Source organism: Balaenoptera borealis (genome assembly GCF_965194805.1).
Source record: "Balaenoptera borealis genome assembly, chromosome: 20".
Lineage (NCBI taxonomy): Eukaryota > Metazoa > Chordata > Mammalia > Artiodactyla > Balaenopteridae > Balaenoptera > Balaenoptera borealis.
Window position 1 is genome coordinate 47,479,562 of NC_138879.1, and position 27,272 is coordinate 47,506,833.

Consider the following 27,272-nt stretch of genomic DNA (forward strand, 5'->3'; position numbering starts at 1 on the left):
AAAGGTAACGGACTTGGAAAATGTAGAACAAATAGATAAGGACCATAACTTCACAACCATCATACTACATCATGGATCCCTCATTTTAAACTAATGGAAATGGGGAAAAACTCCTAAGGCATCTATGAAATGAAGTGGGACTTTGAATCCAGTCAGTTTAAACTCAATGAGAGTCTCTTACAGTCTCAGCCTAAGGCCTGACTTTGGCAGTGGCTTCTGGATGATAAGAGAAAATAGCCCAGACTGTAGTTATTCTTAGGAAGGACCAGAGTTTCTTCAAATCCTGCAAAAAAAAATTAAAGACATGGAACTCTTAGAAGGTGAAAAGGCAAGAGTTAAATATGAAATTAAATGGGATATATCTACAGTTGACATTTAATTTTTGATGATCATTACCAGTTTTTACAGATGCTTTTAACCATTACAACGTTTTATTTGTTTTTAATTACTAGAAGAAGGTAATCATTTCTGTCTGTCATTAGGGGGCTTAGCTTTTCCTCTTTTTATTAAAAGATACGAGCCATTCAACAGGTGTGCTCTGCATGCCAATTTATACCCAGATTGTACTCTTCTATCAAGCCCATCAAAGGCTCAAGGACCTCTATCTATTTTCAGATTCCCAACAAACAGAAATAGATAGAATTGGCTTTTTTTTTAGGAACAGAAAGAAATATGTAGGAAGAGCCTTGTTTATTTTTTAGATGTTTTGAAAGGGAATTTAAGTAGCAAATAATAGTTTTTAAATGCTTGCCTGCCCAGATGACCTTTTTATCAGTGGTTTCCCAGTTTCAGTTGGGGACCAGTACTGATCCAGGTTTTAGCTGGTGCAAGGCAAAAAATAAAGACAAAACAGCCAGCCTGTCTGTCTGTCTATCTCTTTGTCTTTCTATCTGGTATAAGGTCACCAACTAACTGTCTTTTCTTGGGAAGGACGGCTTTTATGCGGCTATTTTCTCTTATAAAATGTTTGGGTATAAAATACTCTTTCTTTTAGGAACTTGTGGTTAGAGTAGAAAGTAGCAAAATAAAAAGTTAGCAACCCTGTGTTGACCCCCTACTTTTCTTTTTTTCTTATATTTGTTGGTGAAATTCAACAGTCTTAGGAAGCACCGCAAGACAGCAGTGATCTACTAGAAAGAGTTCTGGTTTAGGAGACAGGAAACTTCACCATGTGCCTTGAGGCGGGCTGCTAACACCCTCTGAGCCTCCCTTTCTTTAGGTGTAAAATAGTAGTAATGATTCCTATACTGAGGATTGTTTTGAGGAATAGATGAGATATTTCGTACCAAAGTGCTTGGCTCATAATAACAAGCAGTAAATGGAGGCTTTTAAAACTGGAGGGTGTGAAAGCACTTTATGTGTCCCAAAGCACTGCACAGCTCTGTGGTGCTGCGTTAGCTAGAATTTACATTCTGAAACATCAGTCAGATGATGAAGCGCTTCCAAATTGAACACGCATGTGTTATCGAAGTAGCGATAAATCTTTCACCGCACAGAGCACGTAAATGATGCCAACAAAGCTGGCTTATCGTTCACAAACTGGCATGACTCGTAATACAGGACACAGTCGAAGTCTAGTTACGCTGAGTGCTTCTTATCTGTAAGTTGGGAGTGAACTTTGAAGGGATGTTTTCTTTGAAACTGCTTGAAAGTTTGCAAAGATGACTCAAGTATAGGGTTTCTTTTTTCTTTTCTTCTTTTCTTTTTTTTTTCCCTTTACAGCCAAAGAAGCCTAAAGCCCCAGACAATCCATTTCACGGCATTGTTTCCAAGTGTTTTGAGCCTCATCTCTACGTGTATATTGAGTCCCAGGACAAGTGAGTGATGAACATTTTGCTGCCTTCTGCATTTCTCGCTCCTCGGGTCAGGGCTGGGGCCTCACAAGGGCACAGCTCCTTCTAGAGGTTGAAGGAGGGACTTGGGGCACCCGTTACCCTCCCTGGAAACCTGTTAAGGATGTTTTTCGGCCTTTTGAGTGTTATCATGTATTGTGTCCATAAATCTCAGAAGCCTGAGTTTGACTCTAACAAGGTTCCAAACAGGTCCCAGCACCTACTTCCCAGGTGGGCGCTGAGCCCATATCCCACTCTGTATGTCAGCCCGTGAGGCTTTACGATGTCAGGTGCTGGAAAGTGGAGAAAGAAAGCCTCATCTCTAATGTGTATGTTTTCAAGTATAATTTGTTTTAACTTTTCACTGTGAAGTCATTTAGACTTACCAAAAGGTTTTAAAAATGCTCTCATATACCCTTCGCCCAGAGAAATGTTAGCAGTTTACATAACCGCAGTTATCAAAACAGGAAGATACCGTTCTCCCACGAATGTCCTTTCTCTGGTCCAAGATCCAATCATGCATTTAGTTGTCAGGTCTCTTTAGGCTCCGTTAAGCTGGAATAATTCCTCAGTCTTTTCTTTGTCTTTCATGACCTTGACACTTTTAAAGAGTGTTTGACCAGCTATTTTGTCCAAAGCCCTCAATTTCTGTTTGTGATGTTTCCTCTTGATTAAATCAAAGTTATGCACTTTGGGCAAGAATACCACAGAGGTGACATTGTGTCCTTCTCAGAGCCCAGTGCGTGATGCCAGGAGGCATCTCACCTGGATTTGTCCTGTTATTGCTGAGGTTGACCTTGACCACTTGCTAAAGTGGTGTCTGCCAGCTTTCTCCCTGTGAAGCTACTATTTTTTGCTCTGTAATTCATAAGTATCTTGCAGGGGGGATACTTGGGGACTATGTAAATATCCCATGTCTCATCATACTTTGCCCGCTCATTTTTCACATCCCTTGACAATTCCTGCCTGAAACAGTGATTACTGTAGTGTTTGCCAAACGTTGATCGTCTGTTTCTGTCATTTCTTCTATATTTACTCATTAGGGTTCTACTATAAGGAAGAGCTTCCTCTTCTCCCCCACTTGTTGGTTTGTTTGTTTTTTCCTGTTTGGGCTGATGTGTTATATTTTCTTTGATGAATTATCATCCATTTAACATACATGCTTTTTACAGAGGGGCTCCAGAAACTGTTTACAAAGCAGCCCACTGCAGCCGGGTTCCCTCACAGCCAGAAGAGTATGGTCATGTTCCAGTACCCATTGTTCATGGGAAGGACAGAGATCCCTCTTCATCCCTGAATCTCTGCCCACAGCCAGAGCAACTGTGGAAGGCCCTTGCATGCTGGAAGGCACATTTTGGAAAGGCCCAGTTTCTGGAACAGGCCGAACTGACCAGAGACAGGCTGGTCCAGACTCTGAGGAAAGGCCCGTAGCCTAAAGAACACACGCTTAGGTGGACCAGACAGTGGCTCACACAGGGAGAACAGCAGCTGTGAGAAAGTTCTTGAGGGGAGTTCTCGGGGAAAGCATTTAGGTGCTGAAGTCCAGTCCTTTTTTTTTTTTTTTTTTTTAATGCTTCTTTCATTTTAGCACATTCTTGCTTCCAAGTATGTTTCAAGGGTAAACCATAAGCTTAAGAGAACATTTCAAGTGGCTATTTGTGTCTTAAATGGAACATTATTGTTATTCAGCTCTTTGATTTTATATCAATAGATTGCTTCTATTCTTTTCTTCCCTGATTACAAAATGCTTCATATTAAAACCCCAGAAAATTAACTTCGTAAAAGAGCTTCTACGTTAACAACAGCAATCTCCTCACTGCCCCCCACCTCACCCAGAACAAGTTGCCTAACGTTTTTTGCCCTGTAAAACCCCAGTTTTCCTCCTGCTCTCCATCTATTGGGCTTATGTCTGCAGGCATGCAGAAGGGCAGTAGTTACTATTGCCATTTGGTCCTTTGAAAACACCCTTTCTTCTGCATTCACAAAGTCTTCTCTCAGGATATTAATAAGACACCCTTACGGGGCAGGAAAAGGAGCAGCTATTTGCCTGTTAGATGAACAGGTCTTGGAGCAGCCCACCCGTATGACTATGTTGGGACAAAGCCCTCTCTTCTCTTATCAATCCAAATTCTTACCTTTTAAAAGGCTTAAAAGCTATTGGGTACAGGGTTTAAAGTGCACATCTGAGATAACCATGTACTTTCTCAAAACTTATCTGGTCTAAAGAGTCAGTTTTCTGAATTATCTGGTGTAATTCTGGGATCTACTCTCTTCGCGTGGCCTTGATTCGTATACAGCACACTCATTGTTCATGAGACTTTGGGCGGAGAGCCAGCCCTCCCTTCCTTAGGGACTCTCCATTTCTGTATGAAAAATGCAGTGCTGGCCCCTCATCCTGCCGTCTGGCCTCGCTGGGATGTTTCCACAGCACTAGTGCAGTAGCGGAAGCTTCTCGTAGGAGAACTGTGTAGGCTGTGCTGTTGTCGCTCCAGAATAAACAGCAAAAGCTTGAAGTAGAAAACAGAGTTCAAGAAATCCATTTCCTCATCTGTTAAAGGAGAGCATCAGACAAAATAATCCCTAAAGCAGCAGGTTATTAACCTTTTTTGAGTCATAGATCCCTCTGAGAACCCGATGAAAACCACAGGTCCTCTTGCCAAAAAAAATCCACATAAACCCACACACTATTTTGAGTACAATTTCAAGGGGTTCTACAAAATTCGTCCTCCCTTAAGTCAGAGAATCCTAAGACTGGGGAAGGAACTCAGGTGGGGACTGATTTGGGACAAATTACTACTCTTGTTGTGGTTCTGACTCAAAAAGCTGCAAGGGAGGAAAATCTGAGACCATTCACAAGTTCCCCGATGACCGAGACCCAACCCAGGGTAATGGAAAGAGCGTGGGCCTGGGTGCCAGACAGACCTGGACTTGAGTCCGTGCTCTGCACTCACCAGCCTGGGGCCTTGAGCATGGCCCTAACCTCTCCGAGTTTATTTTGTGCTCTCTACAGTCAAGTGAGTAATGTCCCCCTCACAGGATTTAGCAGTGAGGAATAAATGACATGACATGTTGTCACTCGGCACAAGTAAACAGCACTCGGGAACTGTGCCTGCCCTGCCCTTCTGGTGATCTTGTTCTGGACTCTCAGGTGGTTGGGTGGCCCGCTTGGTGCTGCCAGCTCTCTGTGGGCCTGGCATGGGGTCCACTCTTCCATCTCCCCTGCCTCCCACCTGCCCGGGGAGAGTCCTGGCAGCACCTGCCCCAGCCCAAAGCCCAGTCTTGGTAGGAGGACTGCGGCGCCGGTGCCCAGGGAGGAGGAGTGGGGATGTCCCTTGGCCACCTCCTAGCTGGCTGGGCTGAGCTGTCCTTTTGTGCTTTGAGCAGCTTTCTCAGTTTTTGTCGGTGTCCAAGGAGGAAGTTAGTAGTGTCTCTTCTACTCTTGGGGATGTAGGCGTTTTCTTTGGCTGACTTGCAGGAGAGATTTCTCTCCATAGGCACTTGCTTCACTCCATTCAGTGACATTCTCAGTCCAAGAAAGTATTAGGGACTCCATTTCTGCCCATTCTCCTGAGTTCCCTGTCATAGCTTTCGTTGAAATAGAGCCCACCACCCCTTCTAGCTGGGTGAAGCCTAGAGTCTCTCTATAAACTAATGTTGCTTGTTGTTTGTTTTGAATTAATTTCAAACTTTCAGAAGAGTTCCAAGAATCGTACATAGAGCTCCTGTGTACCTTCACCCAGTTTCCTCAATTAACAGCTGTCTCTCCCACCTCTGACACACACACTGACAGACACACACATACTCACAGATATATGCACATACATGTTATTTTTCCTGAGAGATTCAAATTCTCAAATTGCAGGCAAGATGCCCCATTACTCCTTAATATTTCAACGTGTGTTTCCTGTAAATAAGGACACAGTCTATGTAACCACAGTACAAACCATCAAAATCAGGAAGGTAACATTGATGCAGCACTCCCATTAAATCCATAGACCCCATTCCCTTTCCCCATTTGCCCCAATCCTGGTTTTTATAGATCTCAAATCCATTCCGGGATCACAGGTTACATTTATTTGTCATGTCTCTTTGGTTCAGTCCAGAAGAATAATTTATTCTTTCTTTATCTTTCGTGACTTGGAAATTTTTTTAAATTAATTAATTAATTATTTTATTTTATTTTTGGCTGCGTTGGGTCTTCGTTGCTGCACGCGGGCTTTCTCCAGTTGCAGCGAGCGGGGGCTACTCTTCGTTGCGGTGCACAGGCTTCTCCTTGGCGGAGCACGGGCTCTAGGCACGCGGGCTCAGTAGTTGTGGCTCACGGGCTCCAGAGCGCAGGCTCAGTAGTTGTGGCGCACGGGCTTAGTTGCTCCAGGGCACGTGGGATCTTCCCGGACCAGGGCTCGAACCCGTGTGCCCTGCATTGGCAGGTGGATTCTTAACCACTGCACCACCAGGGAAGTCCCATGACTTGGAAATTTTTGATGCGTGTAGGCCAGTTACTTTGTGGGATGTTCCTCAGTCTGGTTCTGACTGATGCTGGCTCATGATTTATGATTCATACAGAAGTGGTGCCATGTTCTTCTCAGTAACTCTTGTCAGGAGACACACAGTATCAATGTGTCCCACAACTTGTGCTGGTCAGTTTTACTACTTGGTTTAGATGGTATTGGCCAGGTTTCTGTATTAATTAATAAGTAATTAATAAGTGTTGATTAACCTTGAAACCATATAAATAGCCTTTTTCTCATCTTTCACTTACTTATTTTACCATCTGTTAATGACACTTGCCTGAATCATTTATTACTAAGATAGTTGCCAAATAATTATTTTTCTAATTCCATCATTTCTTCTACATTTATTCTGTTTTAAGAAACAGGCTTCTCTTTTCCCCATTTATTTGTATCAGCAGGGACTTGTGGATTCCTATTTTATTCAATGGGTTATAGTCATTACTGTCTTTTTTATTTTAACTTTATGTTCGAATAAATTTAGACCTACAGAAAAACTTCAAAAATAGTGCAGATTTCCCATATTCCCTCTCCCAAGCTCCCTTAGTGTTCACATCTTACATAACTGTAGTACAGTTATTATCAAAATCAGCTAGTAAACATTGGTACAGTACTATTCACTAAACTCCAGGTCTTATTTGGATTTTACCAGATTTTCCACTAATGTCCTTTTTCTCTTCCAGGATCCATCATTATTTATTTTAATGCTCAAATTGTCCTGGTTTCGGCCCCTTCCAGCTAGTTTTCCATTCTTTTGCATGCCCCTAGCGTTTTTTGAGTACTTTCTTTCTGGCCCAACAAAATATACCAGGCTCATCTTGTAGTTTCCTAACCCAGTCCTGGAGTCATCCATTTTTCCAGGATCCCGTGTTCCTGTGGTGGGATATGATATTTAGAAACTAAGTCTGTGCATTATATATGTTCATTGCTGCTGGGGTGTCATGCTTCTAGGTCCTCTGAGCTAAGAGACCTAAGAAATATATGTATGTGTATATCTACATATCTATCTACTTTTATACCTATTTATATATTAAAACCTGTAAGTCTATGCCAATAACTCCAATTCTAACCTAACCTCAGGGTTTATTGGGGCGTCCCCTGTTCCATGTCTGTAACTACCTTCTACAGCAGTGAGAAGCTTGGTTCCCAGGATCCTCCATGTATTTACCTGCTCCATTTACCTGTGTGGAACCCATCTCCCAGGTGTGCTCAAGCCAGAGCTTGGCTCCCTACTGGCCACATCAGAGCCAAGTCCTCTGCCCCAACCAAAGGGAATGGGTAGGGGTGCAAATTAGTCGGCGCATCCTTGGATGAACAAGTTCTCTAACTTCCTGGGGGGTCTTAAGCCGCTTTGCCCGTACTTACCTCCTTGTCCACTGTTTCTGACTACCATCTTCCTCCCCCAGAGCCATCACTCCTGTACTTTCCAGTTAGAATACTATTTCTGTGAATGTCAGCTGCAGACCCACCAGAAGAAATGGCCTTGGTCATCCATACCTAAGCTTGGTGTGCAGTGTGGTTTTCCTTCTCTCCGTGTTTTAATCTTCCCCTCTGCTGCCACCGCTCTGCAATAGTCTTTATTCCTAGGTCGTTTTATGTATCAGTGGAACTCCCAGCAGTATTTCACATGGCACCCGCAAAATGCTTCTACAGTTCTTGAGTTAAAAGCTCAAGCCACAGGGAAGAGGATAAAAGACACCATCTGCATCCATGACACGTTTCCTTAAGCTGCAGAGAAAGTGAATCACAGCAATAATCGTAATACCATGTATCTGTTTAGATACAGAAATCAAAGCATCGGATAGTGGATAGAGTTTTGAAATCAAAGCATCGGATAGTGGATAGAGCTTGGCTTTGGAGTCAGACAGGCCCCAGTTCGAATTCCAGCTCTGAGAAATTCTGTGACCTAGGGCAAGTTATCTTATTTTTCTCAGCCTCAGTTTCTTCATTTATAAAACAGGGATACTAATGCCTTCTGCTCAGGGCTGTTGTGAGGATTAAGTGAGATTGTATTTATAATGTAGCCAGTGCAGTGCCTAGTTTATAGGCATATAGCCTAGTGTGAGAGAGAGACCAAAAAAAGTTTTTGGAACACAGCATTGAGGGGTAAAGGTATGAACAGTTTGCTGTGGGAATTCAGAGGTGTGTATGAACCTAACTGCAGGTCAGAATTTTCTCAGTCTGTGTCTTCTACCTCAGCCAACCCCTCTCCTTCTTCCCGTCCTCTCCCCCTCACACCGTATTCTGTACTTACTTCTGACTCCAGGCCTTTATTCTCTTGCCTGAATCTGCTGTGGAATTTCCTCTCTAGTTTCCTCTGTTATTTCCTTTGTCTAAAACAAATTGGTCATATTGTCTGTACTGCAAAACTAGCATTTTGTTGCCATCTTGAGATCTGAAGATCATAAGCATGAAGGTCCCATCTTTCCCAGTAGGTCACAGCCTCTAATGGACAGGTGCTGTCTTTACCCCCCGCAGCACTGTATTCAGGGCTTGACCCTTTTTAAACTCTTACTTGATTGTCATGGCTTTAGGGTATAAAAGGTGCATCCCTGTGATTCCATTCAACAGGTCAGCATGCCCCGTGTTCCTTTCTCCAGTGGTCCTTCCTGTAAGATCTTGCCGAAACTCAGGGTAGTGTTTGGTGCCTGGAAGAAATGGTAACCTTTGCTTTTTTTGTTGTTGAACTCATTTATATCTTATACTTGCTGCCCACAGCGCCTTGTGCATACTAAGTGCTCCATCCATATTTGATTGGATTGCATCCTCTTTGCAAACTCATGAACTTTACCCGTTCCCATCCGGGTGACTTGTCCTCTTCTCTTCTGTGAAGCCATTTGATTCCTCGTTGTCTAGTGTCCCGCATGGCATGGAAGCAGGCCGATTCCTCGTTGTCTAGTGTCCCGCGTGGCATGGAAGCAGGCCGATTCCTCGTGGTCTAGTGTCCCGCGTGGCATGGAAGCAGGCCGATTCCTCGTTGTCTAGTGTCCCGCGTGGCATGGAAGCAGGCCGATTCCTCGTGGTCTAGTGTCCCGCGTGGCATGGAAGCAGGCCGATTCCTCGTGGTCTAGTGTCCCGCGTGGCATGGAAGCAGGCCGATTCCTCGTGGTCTAGTGTCCCGCGTGGCATGGAAGCAGGCCGATTCCTCGTGGTCTAGTGTCCCGCGTGGCATGGAAGCAGGCCGATTCCTCGTGGTCTAGTGTCCCGCGTGGCATGGAAGCAGGCCGATTCCTCGTGGTCTAGTGTCCCGCGTGGCATGGAAGCAGGCCGATTCCTCGTGGTCTAGTGTCCCGCGTGGCATGGAAGCAGGCCGATTCCTCGTGGTCTAGTGTCCCGCGTGGCATGGAAGCAGGCCGATTCCTCGTTGTCTAGTGTCCCGCGTGGCATGGAAGCAGGCCGATTCCTCGTGGTCTAGTGTCCCGCGTGGCATGGAAGCAGGCCGATTCCTCGTTGTCTAGTGTCCCGCGTGGCATGGAAGCAGGCTGATTCCTCGTGGTCTAGTGTCCCGCGTGGCATGGAAGCAGGCCGATGCAGAGCACGAGATGGAAGGGGCGAGGGGTGGGTTACTCTGGTCTGTTTCTCGTTCACACCAGAGAACAATGTCAACAGTAACCCAAGAGACATTCTGCAGAATATGGAAGATCTTTAGTTTAGTTTTGTTTTTTTTTTAAAGTATAATTTCCACTTTATTGTCTTTCCAGGGAACAGTATTTCTTTAGTCTTTAAGGACTTAGCTCCTTACATGGGCTTTGATGGAGGTCGTGGGGCAGCACCAGCAGGTCTAAATCGGGGTGGAGGTGTTCGGTCCTTCCGGGCATCCCGAAAACGATTCCTGACTACCTTGCTGTGAATGGCACAACTCACGCAGTAATGCAGTTTCACATACAGCTTGGGAAGCATATAGGCGTCGCAAACACTCGCTTCGGAACTGTCCCTGACGGCTGCGGCCTCTACGATGTTCCGAATGACGAACTTCTTAATGGCCTCATCCTCGGGCCCGCATCGGGCACAGTTGGTACAGCGAATAGGCTGCACGTGGCCGCGGCCCATTTTGGCACGACCATTGTTCCTTCTTTTCTTGGTCATCTTGGAAGCGAGGAGGCGAAAGAGCTAGTTTGTTTTTTTTTTTTTAAGGGGAAATTTTGTCTCTGTTCTATGATCACAGTTAATTTACAGTCTTACTCATCAGCTTGGCTCCGAAATAGGAGGTAGGTGAGGAAGTATCTGGCTTCAGCTTCCAGCGGCATTAGAGGAGTGGTTCAGTCAAAAATACCTCGGAGCTCTCGCCCCTGTTTTGGTTGGCACTGTGGACTCGGAGGTTAGAGTCTCTCATAGGAAGACTCGAGAGGGACCCTCCCCTGCTGTTCCGTGCTCTCCTCCAGTGCACCAGCCCCGACCCTTCCACTCCCATCCCTTAGGAACAAAACGTGGAGGTTGATCCACCGAGTACGTATTGGGCACCAACGTAACTGGGAGCTTAGCTTCACACAGAAGCTGGAGGGCTGGGCCTCGGGGGAGCAGAAGTAACACAGACATTATCCCTGCTCTCAAGAGTCTCACAATAACATATGTGACACAGAGAAGAAGATTCTACCACTATAAAGCGAGCAGCTTTCACCTTCTCTGCCAACTTCAGCTTATAAGAAATGGCTGGCTACAGTGCTGTCTCAGGAAGGCTTCTGAAATTACCCTGGAGATCAGTGAGAAAGACACAGCCATTCCTGATGAGCATGGCCCACCACGGGCCCAGGATGGGAGAAGGTCAGCATGTTTCCTGAATAGCTGACATCCTCACACTGTATAATAAAGTATTAAAAAAAGTAAGGTAGTCGTCAGTGTGTTACAGATGACAGAAGTTGCAACTGAGATAGAGGATGGGCGTGAGTAGGAGTTATCTAGGTGCCCCCTGAGCTGAGCTGGGAGGGTGAGTGGGCAGGTGGTGACGGGAGAGCCACCCGGGGACGCATCCAGGCAGATGCACAGAGTCGGGGATAGAGATGGCGCAGAGGGGCAGCTGAGAGGAGTCTGGCTGGAGCATGGGGTCGCTGTGGAGGAGACGTGGGAAACTAAACGGAAAGGTGAGACAAGAGGAGGGTGTGAGGAAGGAGGGTGGTCACCCTGGAGCTTTCCAAGGTCAACCAACTCGCTCCTTCTCTGCTTGCTAACCATCACCACCATCACAATGGACTGTCCTAGGCCTGAAGTTCTTTGAGGGCACAGTGGCTATATCTGGATGTAATAAACTTTCAATAACAAAAGCTCTTGAGTAAAATGTCAATTTTCTCCTGTTCCTACTCATTAATACTGCATGTGGTTCTTGTCTTTTTCTTCTTGACTGTTATATAAATACAAAAAAAAAAAAAAAAAAAAGCACAGCTGGATTCCTGTAGCCTTAGATAGCAACTAAAAAGATGCAAAGTGTTAAGAGGGGTGGGAACGCCCTCCCCTCCCCCATTTTTCGTAGAGCACAACTGTGCAGGGACCAATCAATATAGCCCTGCTGGATGTGAACAGTGATGACTCAGCGTGACTGAGGCAAATTCAGTGATGTTTGAATGGGAAATGGGAGAAAGTTGCAACCATCATCACCACCGTGACCTGGGGCTAGCCTGGAGCTGCTCAGTATTTTCTCTCCTCCCAAGATTTCTTACACCTTTGATTTTGGAAGTTGTTAAGAAGAAACTGCATTAAAAGAGAAAGAAAGCATTAGACTGTTTCTTTACAGTTTCTCTCTGTTTAGTTGTCTGCCTGCTGGGTACCTTTAGGTTAATGATATCTAAATATTTGCTGACATCATAACCTTTTTGTGTTTGAGGAGGTAGTAGGGTAGGGTGGGTAAAAGCATGAGGTTTAGAGCCAGGCTGCTTGGTTTTTAATCCTGGCTCCTCCACTCTCTGGCTGTATGACTTTGGACAAGGTCCTTTAATTTTCTGCACCTCGCTTTTTGAAAAGGAGGATAGTTTTGGTCCCTGCGTCATAAGGTTATTGTGAAGATTCAGTGAAGTTCACTTATAAAGACTCTTATAAAGAGCTGACATGGTGCCTGGTACACCATAAGTGTTCAGAAAATGAACACTGTCATTATTTAGGGTTTTCATTTGTGGAAAGGGGAGCTGGTACTAATATGGTAGTAAGACCAGTGCACACACTTAAGCGGTAGATTCTAGGCTCAGCTCTGCCACTAAATCGTGTGACAGACTTTCTGGGCCTTATTTTTTTCATCTCTTAGAGGGTCCAATAACACCTTGTCTTTCTCCCAGGGGTTTGGGGTCAAATGTGATCATGAAGTGCCTTGAAAAGTATAAAACAGCACACAAATGCCAAATTTTATCATTGCTGTTATTGTAGGAGTGGTGGTGGTAGTTAATGCTGATATTGATAAAAATGGGTCCAGTTTTTTAAAATGTTTTAAGTTAATTATTTATTTTCTATTGAGATACAATTGATTTACAGTATTGTGTTAATTTCCGGTATATAGCAAAGCGATTCAGTTATTTTTTTCAGATCATTTTCCATTATAGGTTATTACAAGATATTGAATATTGTTCCCCATGTTACACAGTAAATCCTTGTTGCTTATCTGTTTCATATATGGTAGTGTGTATCTGTTAATCCCATACTCCTAATTTATCCCCCTCCCCTTTACCCCTTTGGTAACCATTTGTTTTCTATTTTTGCGAGTCTGTTTCTGTTTTGTAAATAGATTCATTTGTATTGTTTTCTAGATTCCACATATAAGTGATATCATCTAATATTTGTCTTTCTCTGTCCGACTTACTGAAACGGGTCCAATTTTAAATGTAAAAAGCATGAGGAGTGATCGCCTCGTGGCAGTCAAGCACATTTGTTTTCTCTTTCTTGAAATAAAATAACGTTTCATGTTTTCTTCCTCCCAGAAACCTTGGGGAGCTGATAGATCGGTTTGTGGCCGATTTCAAAGCCCAGGGGCCCCCTAAGCCCAACACGGACGAGGGGGGCGCCGTGCTCCCCAGCTGTGCCGACCTCTTTGTCTACTACAAGAAGTGCATGGTGCAGTGCTCGCAGCTCAGTACCGGGGAGCCGATGATCGCCCTGACCACTATTTTCCAGAAGTACCTCCGAGAGTACGCCTGGAAAATCCTCTCTGGCAACCTGCCCAAGTGAGTCCTGTTCTTCCTGATCTGACCGGAGAAGTGAGATTCTGAATATACCTAAGTATGGAAATCTTTAAGGAAATCCACCCTGAAGCTGTTCACTAAACTGCCAAGAGTATCAGGGAGGAAAACACCCTTATGGAGTTCCCAGGGGTCTTAGACTGTTTCCTCTCAAATGGGATTCCACAGCTGATCGGGACCGCCAGAGGAAATCAGTGCTGCCACGCTGGCCACTAGCATAGGTCAGATCCTGCCACGGTGGACTCAGGAGAGTCAGTCCCATTATAGATGTGCTTAGTTTACATGGATTCAGTGATAGGTACTTGGCAAAAGAAGTGGGGTGGTGGTAGCAATGACTTTTGAACAGCAAGGGCAGTTTCATTCAGGCCAAAGTCTCTCTTATGGTGTGTGTATCTTGCTCTCCTGGGTTGAGTCTAATGTTAAAGATGTGGTGGGATTTGGGGAAAGGTGGTTGCATAGCACAGCTCCTAATTATAGCGACTTCACTCTGTTATTCTGGGGCATTAAAATATTGTTATATAGCTTATTACTTGAAATAAATGGATTGTTCGACTAGAGTTTTAGAGATATTTTGGTTATATAGCAATTTCTATTGTAATAGAATATGATCTGAAGCAATGCTTCAGAATCCAGTAATTATAAATCACCCCCATAGCTAAATTCAACAGTTTGGAATTTAGTTTCTGTCACTGTCACTAAAATGTGTCATATATAGGAGTTTTACATAATTGGGAGGAAAGAAAAATAAAATCCCTTCGCTCTACAAGAGATTTGAAGTAACAGACATGTTTTACAAATGAGAATTTCTTTGAATATGATAAACACTGTTTTAAAATTTTTGATAACTTTTATCCTGATGATCAAAATACTGCAAGTTTGTAAAACACAGAAAAGCACAAAGATGAAGATAAAACTCACCACCCAGAGAAAAAAGGTTTAACTTTTCAGTACACATTTTTCTGTTCTTTCTTTATATATGTAATGTGTGTGACTGCATGCTTCTGTTTATTTGTTTAACGGGACTGGACTATAGTGCTTATAGTTTTATACCCTGCTGCTTTGTCATGCTGCAAGCATTTTGCCATGTGTATTAGTCAGTGTCACAGCAGGAAACAAATGGTACTCAGCTGGGGTATTATTACTAAAGCCACTGTTCACAGAAATGGGGGCAGGTGAAAGGAACCAACGGAGGATTCTGAAGCATCCAAACTCTAGTGGGTAATTGTTACTACTTTAAAACTCACTTGAGAGCTAGGGCTGTGGACAAAGGGCTGCCCAACAGAAACTGTAGTCACAGGGGCCACGGTCACTGCCAGGACCACACTGAAGCAGAGGGAGCAGGAGGGCTAGTTGTTACTCTGACTCCTCTCTCCTCAACCTCTCCGACTTCCTACAGCCTCTGCTGTTGGCTGAAACCAACAGGAGGCCAGAGGGCTGGGGAGCCTGGGTGATAAGTCTGCAGAGGTCAGTCTCCCAAGCGGTGAAAAGGGAAGAGAAGAACAGAGAACAGTCAGCACAGTAAAAATATTCATCAAGACACTTTTTTTTTCCAAATTTATTTATTTATTTATGTATGTATGTATGTATGGCTGCGTTGGGTCTTTGTTGCTGTGCGTGGGCTTTTCTCTAGTTGCAGCGAGCGGAGCCTGCTCTTCATTGTGGTGCGCGGGCTTCTCATTGCGGTGGCTTCTCTTGTTGCGAAGCACGGGCTCTAGGCGCACGGGCTTCAGTAGTTGTGGCTCACCGGCTCTAGAGCACAGGCTCAGTAGTTGTGGCGCACGGGCTTAGTCGCTCCGCGGCATGTGGGATCTTCCCGGATCAAGGCTCGAACCCGTGTCTCCTGCATTGGCAGGCGGGTTCTTAACCACTGCACCACCAGGGAAGCCCCATCAAGACACTTTTAATGATGCTATGATGTTCCCACATACAGAAGACCCAGCTAACTTCTGAGATTTCTTATTGATCATTCTCTTAATTGACCATTTATGTTGGGTTCACTATTTTGGTATTTTAGATAACATTCAGAAGAGCATCCTTGAACAGAAGTAGAACTACTGGGTCAAAGAGTCTGAACATTTTTTTAAGCTCCTGAAATATACCTCCAAAAAAGTTGTACAATTTAATGCTCCTAACCCGTAGTGGAAGAGACAGCCAGTGTCCTCACACCCGTATAAGTACTAGAAATTAAGATGTTTTCAAATCTTTGATTACCTATAAGACTGGGAAGTTTAGGGTGTCTGTGTGTGTGTGTGTGTGTGTGTGTGTGTGTGTGTGTGTGTGTGTGTGTGTTTAAAGGAAAAATTTCTCTTATTTTTAAGGTAAATATCATTGAATTCTGTCTTCTTAAAAAATAGACTCTCACAGTTGAAATTTTATTTATAACTGCAGGAAGTTATTTTAAAAACTGCTTTTTTATTTTTTGTGATCACATGATTAGATCAGTAGGAAGAGATGACATGCTTTTTTGTTTCTTGAGGCAGTCAGGCCTTTGGCCAGGAACCATGTCTTAACATTCACTTTTGAACCCCTCCACAAGCACAAAGACAAGCTCCCATGCAGAATTTTCTTAACTGAGAGAAACAGTTGGGGAACCAGCTTTCGCGCTACACATGACTCTGAATGAGCTCCAGAGATCAGGAAATTCCAAGCTAAGCAGAGAGGCCGCTCAGCAGACCAGAGTCATCATAGTTAACATGACTGATGACTGGCTCGCTGTTGGGATCGTCTCTTCCTATTTCTGATGGTCAGAGAATTTAAACAAATGACAGTCAAGGTCAGGTCACTCGGGAAGGGCCTCATGGTGTGTGGATTTGTTTGGGCCACATCCAGCCTCTCCTTCCCCCGTTTCTTTGTCTTACAACGTGCAGTTTCCGGGTCAGGAAGCAAATGAGGAGTGCTGGCCTGACTAGTTCCTATGCCTTTTCCTCAGAACCACAAGCAGCGGCGGTGGGTTGACCATCAGCAGCCTCCTCAAGGAAAAGGAGGGCTCAGAAGTGGCCAAGTTCACCCTGGAGGAGCTCTGCCTCATCTGCAGCATCCTGAGCACTGCAGAGTACTGCTTGGCCACCACGCAGCAGGTGAGCCGCCCGGGCTGCCCTTGCACCACCTCCTCCTTTTCCTGAACCGCCTGGGCCACTTAGCTCAGTGGGTAAGAGTCTGGGCCCCAACGAGGCCACACACAACCTTGGGCAGAACAGCTGGTCTCCCACGGGAAAACTCGAGGTCCAACCAGGGGACGGCCCAGGCAGCCCGCTTGCAGAAGGACCTTGTTAAAAGGAGACTGGGCAAGAAAGTATGACTGGTCTCCTCCCCAGAGCTGTGTAAGCTACTCAAAGAGCATGACGTGCCCTCTTGAAAATAGGTCAGTAGCCCTGTCTCCCACGTGCTAAAAGCAGTGACAATCGTAGTGGTGGTAGGCCCCAGCCTTAGTGGTGATGAGTCACAACCAGTGATTCCATTCTCAGGAGTGTTACCAGGCTCATTGAAAATCCTTTGGGCTTTTATGTGTCTCCTGAAATTTATGGAGCATTCTCAATCTGCAGAAACAAATAACCATTGTTTGGATGCTGACGTTCAGGAACCGGGAAGCAGGAAAGGGTGATGTCTCTGCTGGAGCTCCCGTTAGCAGAAGAAAGACCCAGAAGAATTTTCCATTCAGCCTTAGATGTGGGATTAGAAGTTCCTTTCCACATTCGGTCTGGAGTTCACCTAAGGCCAAGAGAAGGAAAATAACTGGGGAAGGTTCTATTGTTCCTCCCTTTTGGAGTTTATTATTTCTACATGCCTAGATCATAGGAAAGGCAGTCGTGACTGACAGCTCAAGACAGTATAGCTTGGAGCACCTGTGAGCCAGAGCAAGAATACAAGAGGCCAAATGGGAAGGGTCCCCCCCAAAGCTTCACAGTTGAGGTTAAGCCAGCCAGAGGCAGATGCAGTAGTGTGCTCTGCTTAGGGACATGGTCACACTGAGTCACACAGGGAATGACCTGTAAAGGTTTGGCCTTGGAGCCAGAAACAGCAACCCATTTAGTCTCAGAACTTCCCGGGCAGGTTGATAATATCTGTGAGGACCTCCAAGGCAGGGGTCCCAGAGTTCTTGGATGAAGAAATACTATTTAACTATTTTGTGTGTGTGCGGAAAGAGAAAGACATATACACGTATAAATATAGTATTTTAAAAGTAAAATAGGCATGGTACCAAAAAAAAAGAAACTATACAATCAATGACTCTTAATCCCATCACCCTCAAATAATCATATCAGCAATTTGGAGCATTTCAATCCTTTTTCATGAACATAGTTTCATATGCTGTAATTAACTTAATTTACATTCATATCCATTTGTTGTTTTTAACGTCACAGTATTAGCATTTCTCCTGTTTCTGTCACGTCTTTCTTGTCATCATTGTTATGGTTACATAATATTTCAGTAAGGGGGGCTATACCGTAAATCATTTAACAGTATCCCTGATAATTGTTTATGCTATTTCAAGTTTTTGCTTTTATGAGTAATCCTACAAAGAACATCTAATATGTCTTGCATTATTTTTCTAGAGCAGATCCTTAGAAGTTCTAGACATATTAGTAGATCAGAGACCATTTTGATGACTCATGATAGATGTAGCCAGTTTTTTGCTATTTAGAGAAAATTGCTTTTACTGATTATAAAATTAAATACATTCTTGGCACCTATATTGTGATCTGTCAATACCATTTTCCACTGAAGGGAACCAGAGATTCCTGGAGAAATGACTAATTCCAGGTCTGGAGAACTATACAAGATGAACCTGGAACATCATGTCATAGAAAAAGCAAGAAAAATATCAAAGACTATGAGAGTCATTTCAGAAGGACTTAGGAGCTGTAGTGGTGCTTTTTTTTTTCCTTTTTTTAATTCATCTTTTTTGGCTGCACCGTGCAGCATGTGGGATCTTAGCTCCCCAACAAGGGATCGAACCCGTGCCCCCTGCAGTGGAAGTGCAGGGTCTTAACCATTGGACTGCCAGGGAAGTCCTGTAGTGGCCTTTTTTTTTTTTTTTTTAATTATGGGATAATTTAATTTTGGGATCAGTCAGCTTCAGAATAGGAAGATCTGCTCTTTTTTTTTTTTAATTAATTAATTAATTTATTTATTTTTGGCTGTGTTGGCTCTTCGTTTCTGTGCGAGGGCTTTCTCCAGTTGCGGCGAGCGGGGGCCACTCCTCATCGCGGTGCGCGGGCCTCTCACCACCGCAGCCTCTCCCGCTGCAGAGCAGAGGCTCCAGACGCTCAGGCTCAGCAGTTGTGGCTCACAGGCCCAGCCGCTCCGCGGCATGTGGGATCCTCCCAGACCAGGGCCCGAACCCGCGTCCCCTGCATTGGCAGGCAGATTCTCAACCACTGCGCCACAAAGGAAGCCCCTCTTTTTTTTTTTTTTTGTCGGTGCCGTGTGACTTGTGGGATCTTCATTCCCCGACCATGGATTGAACCCTGGCCATGGCAGTGAAAGCACCGATTCCTAACCACTGGACTGCCAGGGAATTCCCATGAAGGAGTTTTCTTTTAAAAAAAAAAAATCTGAATCTGATCAAGCTTTTACATCAAGCTACAATTCACAGGAAATACAAGGGATAGAGGAACATGCTAATTAGTACCTTGTGGATACAATCAGTGAGATCAAACTATGAGAAAATCTACGGGGCAAACAACCCAGTTTCCTTAAGAAAAAAGCACAGGGGGTTGGGCGGGGGGTTGCAAAAGGAAATGGAGGGAGAAACCAAAGAGCCTTGAAAATCCAAGCAATTAAGAATTGAAAAATAATACTTAAAAAACAATGCCAATAATGTGTCAGTATCGGTTCATTAATTGTAACACTTTTACGCTTAACACCTGCATGGGGTGTGCCATTCCCTCCTTCAAGAGATCTTTATGAAGCACTGATTATGTACACCAGGCACTGTATTTGGTATTAATTCAGAGGTGAACAGAGTAGACAAATTTCTTACTGTCATGGAACTTAGAACTAATAAAGGAGCCAGATAATAAATAAGTAAGGCAAGATGTAGCCTCAATTTTGTGGTAAGTACTAGGAAGGAAACAGATGTTGCAGTGCTAGATAGGGAGTTGCCTACTGAGGTAGGGTAGTCAAGGAGGGCCTCCCGGAGGAGGTGATATTGAAGCAGAAACCTGAGGGGTGGGAAGGAGACTGCCAAGTGAGGAGCTTGGAAGGGAAGAGTGGTGGGGTGGGAGGATGGCAAAGCAAGGGAGCTGGCTAGGACGGGGGAGCAGAGAGTGCTTCGGAGAGAGGAAGTAGGACGTGTGAAGGCCCTGATGGGGAAAAGACCCGGTGTCTTCCAGAACCTTAAGAGGTCGGTATAACTGAAGCCAAGCAGACAAGGGGGAAAGCAAGATGCAGGCCCTAAAGGGACCCAAATCATAGAAGTTTGGATTTTATTTTCAGTGTTAACAGGGAAAGGCCACTAGAGAGTTGAAGCCTTGAGAGCCTGCGCCGTAATTTTTCTTCTCAATCCCTTATAAACGTGTAGATTGTTTCCAGTTTTTCACTAATATAAATGACACCAGAATGTGAGCTTTATGAGAAGAGGATCTTATCTGTTTTTGTTCACCAGCTAACTCCCTTATGCTGTGACAGAGCCTGGCGCAGAATAGACTTTCAGTAAATATTGGTTGAATTCATGAATGCTGCAAAGAACACGTGTGCATCTCCGTACCTTGTTCTCATTACTCATTGAAATATCTTTCTAGACGTGAAATCGCCGGCCGAAAGAGTGTGTATATTTAAATGTTTGCCTTTTAAATAAATTGCCTTCCCAAAAGGTTACATTAATTTACCCATTCCTAAGAGGCACTTTTAAATCTAAGACAGAACATTCATTATTCTTAGAGTTCCTGTAATAAATAGGTTTGGGGATGCTAGGTGAAGCAATTCCTGGGATGTTTTGAGACATTTACAATTCCCGGTCAGTTGTATTTTTCTTCGGGGCTTCTGGGAGCGTGGCCATCGTTTCTCCCCCCTTGGCTGTAGGACGATGCAGGCAGAGACTGTGTTTCCTTTGTTTACTTTGGTATCCCTCAACACCTTAACGCGGTGGGTGGCCCAGCCCAGCGCTCAGGGAATACTTCACCTGATTTTATTGCCACCCACCACTGGAGGCTTCCAGTGTTGGTGGGTGAGCCGGCAGTTCACGAGGCAGGGAGTATCCTAAAAATGGGGATCTGTATAAATTGTCAGTGTGTCATGAGAACGAAGTACAGCGCAGGGCCAGAGGACACAGGCTCTGGAGGAAGTTTGATTCCTGGCCCTGCCACTCACTGTCCTGCATAGGGCATGCCTCCATCTTCTCATATATCAAAGGAGGATCATGATAGAATCTTCCTTGCAGGGCAGTGAGAATTAAATGAGTCCATACACGAAAAGTGCCTGGAATTATACCGGAATGCTCACACTCAGTAAATGTTAAGTGTTATTGTTACGTTGCTCCTTCCGATAATCATTAAGCATGTTGTTCTCTCTGTTACTCTCTAACAGCTGGAAGAGAAACTCAAGGAGAAGGTCGACGTAAGTCTGACTGAACGAATCAACCTGACTGGAGAAATGGACACATTCAGCACGTACGTACTCGCGCGCCTGCTCGAGGCCCGCCTTTCCCCCCCTGCACGGAGCAGCGTGTCTCAGGCCGTCAGCGTAGGTTACTACAGAACCTGAGAAGTTCTGTTGGATCAGGATTATTTTCTCCACCAGCCACCAAGGAGCCTTAGAAGTTGGTGCAGCTGCCCCCCATCCTGGCTCCTCAGATACAATCATTTTTAGCTTATGGGGGCTTTATTGTTGCACTATCTAGAATAACAAGAGAGAAGAAATCCCCCCTTGGCCATCCCTGCAGGAAGGTCAGGTCCAGGGCCTCCTATCTGCCCCGCTAAATCTACAGAGGGCCAGCCCCACCTCCAGTGTTTCAAGGGTATAAAGGGTGAGCAGCCTGATTTTAGCCACTGGGGGGCGGGGGAGGGCAAGTGTATTTGGGGTGGAAGAGTGTCTGTCCAAGGAGTTCAGCTTGTAAAGTCTTCTTGAAACAGTTATTGCCTTGGTGCTACCTGGCAGGATTTTGTCCTGGTGGTTAAATGAGATTTGGGAAAGCCAAGCTTCTGCTTTCACATCAGCCACTTACTGAGGAAAAGTCCAAATTCTCTTTTTAGGTCATTTTCTCTCAACTTCCCCCCCTCCCCCCAAGATCTGATTTAAACATTTTGGGCAAACGGGTCCTTTTGGAGGAGGTAGCAAAGAGGAATTCTGGATGTAGCAACTGGGGAGACGAGCCGTGGAATCTGGTGTCCTGACTGAGTAGGAACACATCCGAGTGAGACCAGGACACACAGCAAGAAGGAGGGCGGAGCCAAAACGCTCCTCCTTGTCATTCATTCCTTTTTGAAATGAAACTCAAGTTTTTCTGAGGAAATGGTGAATCTAAGTTTTACACAGGTGCCTAAAACATTTGGAAGGGGCTGTGTCGGTCAGTCGTTCGTTCACAGGTCACTTTTGTAAGCTGTGCCCACAGTGGTGTGTTTGATTTGCAGTGTCATCTCCAGCAGCATTCAGCTGTTGGTTCAGGATCTCGATGCTGCCTGTGACCCCGCCCTGACAGCCATGAGCAAGGTAAGCTTTTAGGAAGTGCTTCTTCCTGAACGTCCAAGAGTGACCCCAGGTGGTTTCTCCCTGCCCTGCCTGTAGCTCCTGCAGGCTCTTCAGTGCTTAAAGCACCAGTTGGGAGGAGAACGGAGCCCTCCAGGAGTTTCCTAAAGCACTCAATTGATCTTGCACCTGAAGTCAATTGCCTGTCCTTTGAGAATGAGACGGGGAGCAGGTGTGTTTCCTAAGTCTGAAGGAGAGGTTACTTTTTTTTTTTAATCGTTTTTATTTATTTATTTATTTATTTTTGGCTGCGTTGGGTCTTCGTTGCTGCGTGCGGGCTTTCTCTAGTTGCGGCGAGTGGGGGCTACTCTTCGTTGCGGTGCGCGGGCTTCTCATTGCAGTGGCTTCTCTTGTCGCGGAGCACGGGCTGTAGGTGCGCGGGCTTCAGTAGTTGTGGCACGAGGGCTCAGTAGCTGTGGCTCTGGGTCTCCGTAGTTGTGGCTCACAGGCTCTAGAGCACAGGCTCAGTAGTTGTAGCGCACGGGCTTAGTTGCTCCGCAGCATGTGGGATCTTCCCGGACCAGGGCTCGAACCCGTGTCCCCTGCATTGGCAGGCAGATTCTTAACCACTGCTCCACCAGGGAAGTCCGTGAGGTTGCCTTTGATCAGCATCTGACACGTGCCATAAACCCTTCGTGTGGCCTCACCAGAATAACTTGTGCTTACGGCAGTCACTTCGGACTCATTTTCATTCCTGCCCACTGAGAAGTTTTTCCGACTCTTTCTGCGCTCTCGTGCCAGTGCAGGATCATTTGATCAGGTTGCGGACCCTGGTTTTCTAATATCTTGGTGGCCCGTCAGTCAGCCCTCAGTCCCCAGGCCCCTCCTTTGGCGCTTACCACGTGCAGCTTCATGTTGCTCTTTGGCTTTTACGTGCCTGTGTCTTTTCTTCCTAAAAGAATATCAATTCCTTAAGTTCATGGACCATGTAGAATAGAGAAGACTCATACTTGTTGATTAATTAAGTTGGAGATAGGCAATTCTTCATTGATTTCTAAGCCAAATAACACGAAGTTGCCCACTCTTTGAACCTTCTAGAGCAGGGGTCGGCAGACTACAGCCAGTGAGCCAAATCTGGTCCGCTGCCACATAAAGTTTTATTGGAACACAGCCACGCTCATTCATTTATATATTATCTGTGGCTGCTTTTGTGCTACAACGGCAGAGTTAAGTAATTGCAACTGAGACTAGATGACTCGCAAAGCCTAAGATATAAACAGTCTGGCCCTTTACAGAAAAAGTTTGCCAATGCCTATTCTAAAATTGTAGACTCTTGGAGCATTCTTACAAATTCTAGAGGAAGAACTTCTCTGGGGCATACTGACCAGTAGCAGAGTACAGTGGAAAGAACACTGGCTTCGGAATCAGACAGACTTAACTCTTTTCATTTTTCCTTTGGGCGTGTTAAGCAAGTAACAACCTCTCTGGGCCCAAGTTACCTCATCGGTATGTGAAATGCCGGGATCTGCCTTCCAGAGCATTGTGAGGACGGAGCACGAGGAGAGTGACTGGCCTGGTGCCAATAAACGTTAGTCCTCTTACCCTCTTGTCAGGAGGAGTGGCCGTGTCCACAAGGTTGTGTAAACAGACATTTGCTGTGAATTTGGTTTTGTAGTAGATTGTAAATATTTAACAAAAATAAGGCTAAGACCAAAACTTAAGCTTCGGAGTTTTATGACTCTCAGTGGGGAGTCCTGAGTAGCTGATGTCACAGAGTTTCCATTCAAAAGGCCCTTCCTTTCACCAGTCAGATATGGATGTGTGTTTCCAGCATCCGAGTGTTTACAAGCAGAACACTCCAAGCAGGCAAACGGAGGCTCACTCATTTTCTGAAAGGAACGTGACTCTGAAGATTCGTTTTCTGGGCTCTGATTATCCCCTCGCTGCTGGGGAATGCTCCCTACATCCTGAACATGATCTGTTCCAGCTGCCATCTCTCCTGCACTGCCACACACTTTAGATTGGAATGCAGCTGGCGAAAGAATTTTTACATTTACCAAAGGAAGAGTGGATTTTTTTTTCAGTAAAATAACAGTTGTAGGGGGTTTAACACTCCAGGTGTTGCTTATATGAACTGTCAGTTCATTAGGTGGATTTCCCTCAAACTGCCCCCACCACCCATCTCTCCACCAGACCCACCAGCAAACACTAACAGAGACCATACCTCCAGAATCTTTTGTTTACATCATAGGAAAACCACAGACGTGGGAAGGCAGCAGCTGGGAGGCCGTTACTCTTTGTCTGAGTCTTCTGGAGTTCTAGCAAAATGAAATCCATGTGATGAAAATGACCAGATATAAACAAGCCAAGTGGTCACAAACCGATTCAACAAATACCCTTTGTTATTTATGCCTGCCTTCTGTTCTGTGTAGTTTCTTCTAGGATTTTTAAAAACTTTTGTTTTGTGATAATGCTTATTCCTGTCTGAGATTCCATCATTTTTGCTGCTAGTTGAACAGTTCATTTCAGACTCTACCCAGCACGGTGCTGGGAGTCCCAAGGCTGGGAAAGACGTGGACCTTATTCCAAGGTGCTTAGATTCCAGAAAGTGTGGGGTAAGAGATGTGTGAGATGAGAGGGGGTTAAGGTATGAGGAAATCAGTACCAGAAGTACAAAATACACCCTTCTCAAAGGAGGAGAGTTCAGGACTTCCCTGGCGGTCCGGTGGTTAGGACTCCGAGCTTCCACTGCGGGGTTCGATCCCTGGTTGGAGAACTAAGATCCCACATGTTGTGCCCACACGCACGTGCAGCGTGGCCAAAACAAAACAAAACAAACAAACAAGCAAAAAGGAGGAGAGTTCGCATCCAGGTGGGGAAGCAAAGAAAGCCTTCTTTTAAGGAAGTAGCATTTGAAATAGACCACCAAGGATGGCAAAGTTTTGAACAAATTTGTGATTAGGAGGGCATTCTGAACTGAGTGACAATATGAACAAAGGTTTATAAAGTTAGGAAAGCTCAGAACTTTGTCAGAATTGCCAATCTCCTTACACATCTTTGGAATTCCACAGAGAACTCTGTATGTGCTTGCACCTGCATAGTCAAGACTGGAAACAGGGCTGCCCTTAAGGAGTTTATATTCTGGTGGGGCAAAAACTTAGGATAATTGATGCTGTAAATAAATGTATTTTATAAACGGTGAGAAAATGAGCATCTCGCCAAAGTGGAGTGGTGTCGTCAGATGATTGTGAGTTGAGGGAAGGAGGCTTCTTTGGCAAGATGGATTGAGCCAAGCAACTGAGTTACGTCATCCTCCTGCGAGGAGACCTCATTCTCATTGAAGGCACCCCATGATCTCCTTGGTTAGCATACTGGGCTTTCATGATTTGTCCCTTCACTCCCTTGTTGGTTCTGCCACTCCTGTGTGTATAACTATACTCCAGCCTCCGAGCCACTTTTCTTTCTCTGAATGCATTACTTTTTTTGTGGCTTCCACACCTTTTCTCATTCTGTTCTTTCTGCCTAGAATTCTCTTTCCACCCTTGTCTGCCCAATTATCTCACACTTTAAAATCCAGTTCAAATGTCTGCCTCCTTTTAGAAAATTGAGGTATAATTCACATACCACAAAATTCATCCTTTTAAAATGTATAATTCAGTGGAACCACTACCACTATCTAATTCCAGGACATCTTCATCACACGAAAAAGAAAGCCCATACTCATTAGCAGTCACTCCCCATTTCCCTGACAGTCACTAATCTACTTTCTGTCTCTAGGGATTTGCCTATTATGGACATTTCACATAAATAGAATCAAACAGTATGTGGCCTTTTGTGACTGGATTTCTTCACTTAGCCTAATGTTTTCAATGTTCATCTATGGGGTAGCATGTATCAGTACTTCACTCCTTTCTATGGCTGAATAATACTCCCTTGTATATGGTTAAACCACATTTGGTTTATTCACTGATCAGTCAATGGACATTTGGATTGAGTCCACTTTTTAACTATTATGAATGATGCTATGAATATTCACGTACATGTTTCTGTGTGAATATGTTTTCAATTCTCTTGTATACATACCTAGGAGTAGAACTGCTGGGTCATCTGGTAGCTCTACGTGTGACGTTTGAGGAACTGCCAAACTGTTTTCCACAGCAGCTGCACCGTTTTACATTCCTACCAGCAATGAGTGAAGGTTCTCATTTTTCTATATCAACACTTATCAACACTTAAAAAAAAAAATTATAGCCATTCTAGTGGGTGTGAAGTGGTATCTCATTGTGGTTTCAACTTGTATTTGCATTTCCCTGATGACTGACACGTTGAGCAGCTCCTCATGTGCTTATTGGGCATCTGTATGTCTTCTTCGAAAAAATGTCAGTTCAACTCCTTTGCCCATTTTAAAATTGGATTGTCTTTCTGTTGTTGAGTTGTGAAAGTTCTTTTTATAGTCTGGATACTAGACTCCTTGTCAGATACATGAATTGCAGATATTTTCTCCATTTCCATGTGTTGTCTTTTTACTTTCTTGATCATGTGCATTGAAGCACTAAAGTTTTAAATTTTGATGAAGTCCAATTTTTGTATTTTTTCTTTTGGTGCTTGTGCTTTTGGTGTTACACCTATGATACCATTATCTAATCCAAAATTATGAAGATTTACACCTATATTTTCTTCTAAGTATTTTATAGTTTTAGCTCTTACATTTAGGTCTTCAATCCGTTTTGAGTTAATTTTTGTATATGGTGTGAAGTAAGGATTCAGTTTCATTCCTTTGCATGTAGATGTCCAACTGTCCCGGTACCATTTGTTGAAAAGACTATTTATTCTTTACCCATTGGGTGGTCTTGAGACTCTTGTCAAAAATCAGTTGACCATAAGTACATGGGTTTACTTCTGGACTCTCAATTCTATTCCCTTGATCTGTATGTCTTTCCTCATGCCAGCACCACACTGTTCTGATTATTATAGATTTGTAGTAAGCTTTAAAATCAGAAAGTATGAGTCTTCCAATTTTGTTCTTTTTCAAGATTGTTTTGGCTGTTTTGAGTCTTTTGCAATGTCACCATTTTTTGTCTCATCCGGAGTGTTTTTCTCCCTCAAGACACCACGGCACCTATACTAACTCTCTACTTTGTTGTACAATT

At 44.4% G+C, this 27,272-nt stretch overlaps 1 protein-coding gene and 1 pseudogene across 3 annotated transcripts in view; one reads left to right on the plus strand and one right to left on the minus strand.

Moving 5' to 3' along the window:
• Positions 1 to 27,272, plus strand: part of VPS53 (VPS53 subunit of GARP complex) — a 125,469-nt gene that overhangs the window by 67,921 nt on the left and 30,276 nt on the right. For both annotated transcript variants that reach the window (XM_082370608.1, XM_082370609.1), the window contains 5 exons: positions 1,723 to 1,817; positions 13,240 to 13,482; positions 16,427 to 16,574; positions 21,025 to 21,107; positions 22,068 to 22,146. In XM_082370608.1, the coding sequence (XP_082226734.1) occupies positions 1,723 to 1,817; positions 13,240 to 13,482; positions 16,427 to 16,574; positions 21,025 to 21,107; positions 22,068 to 22,146 (648 nt within the window). The remainder of the gene's footprint in view (positions 1 to 1,722; positions 1,818 to 13,239; positions 13,483 to 16,426; positions 16,575 to 21,024; positions 21,108 to 22,067; positions 22,147 to 27,272) is intronic.
• Positions 9,893 to 13,217, minus strand: LOC309617894 (small ribosomal subunit protein eS26 pseudogene; annotated as a pseudogene). The gene has a single exon. The product of its transcript is annotated as a small ribosomal subunit protein eS26 pseudogene (transcript).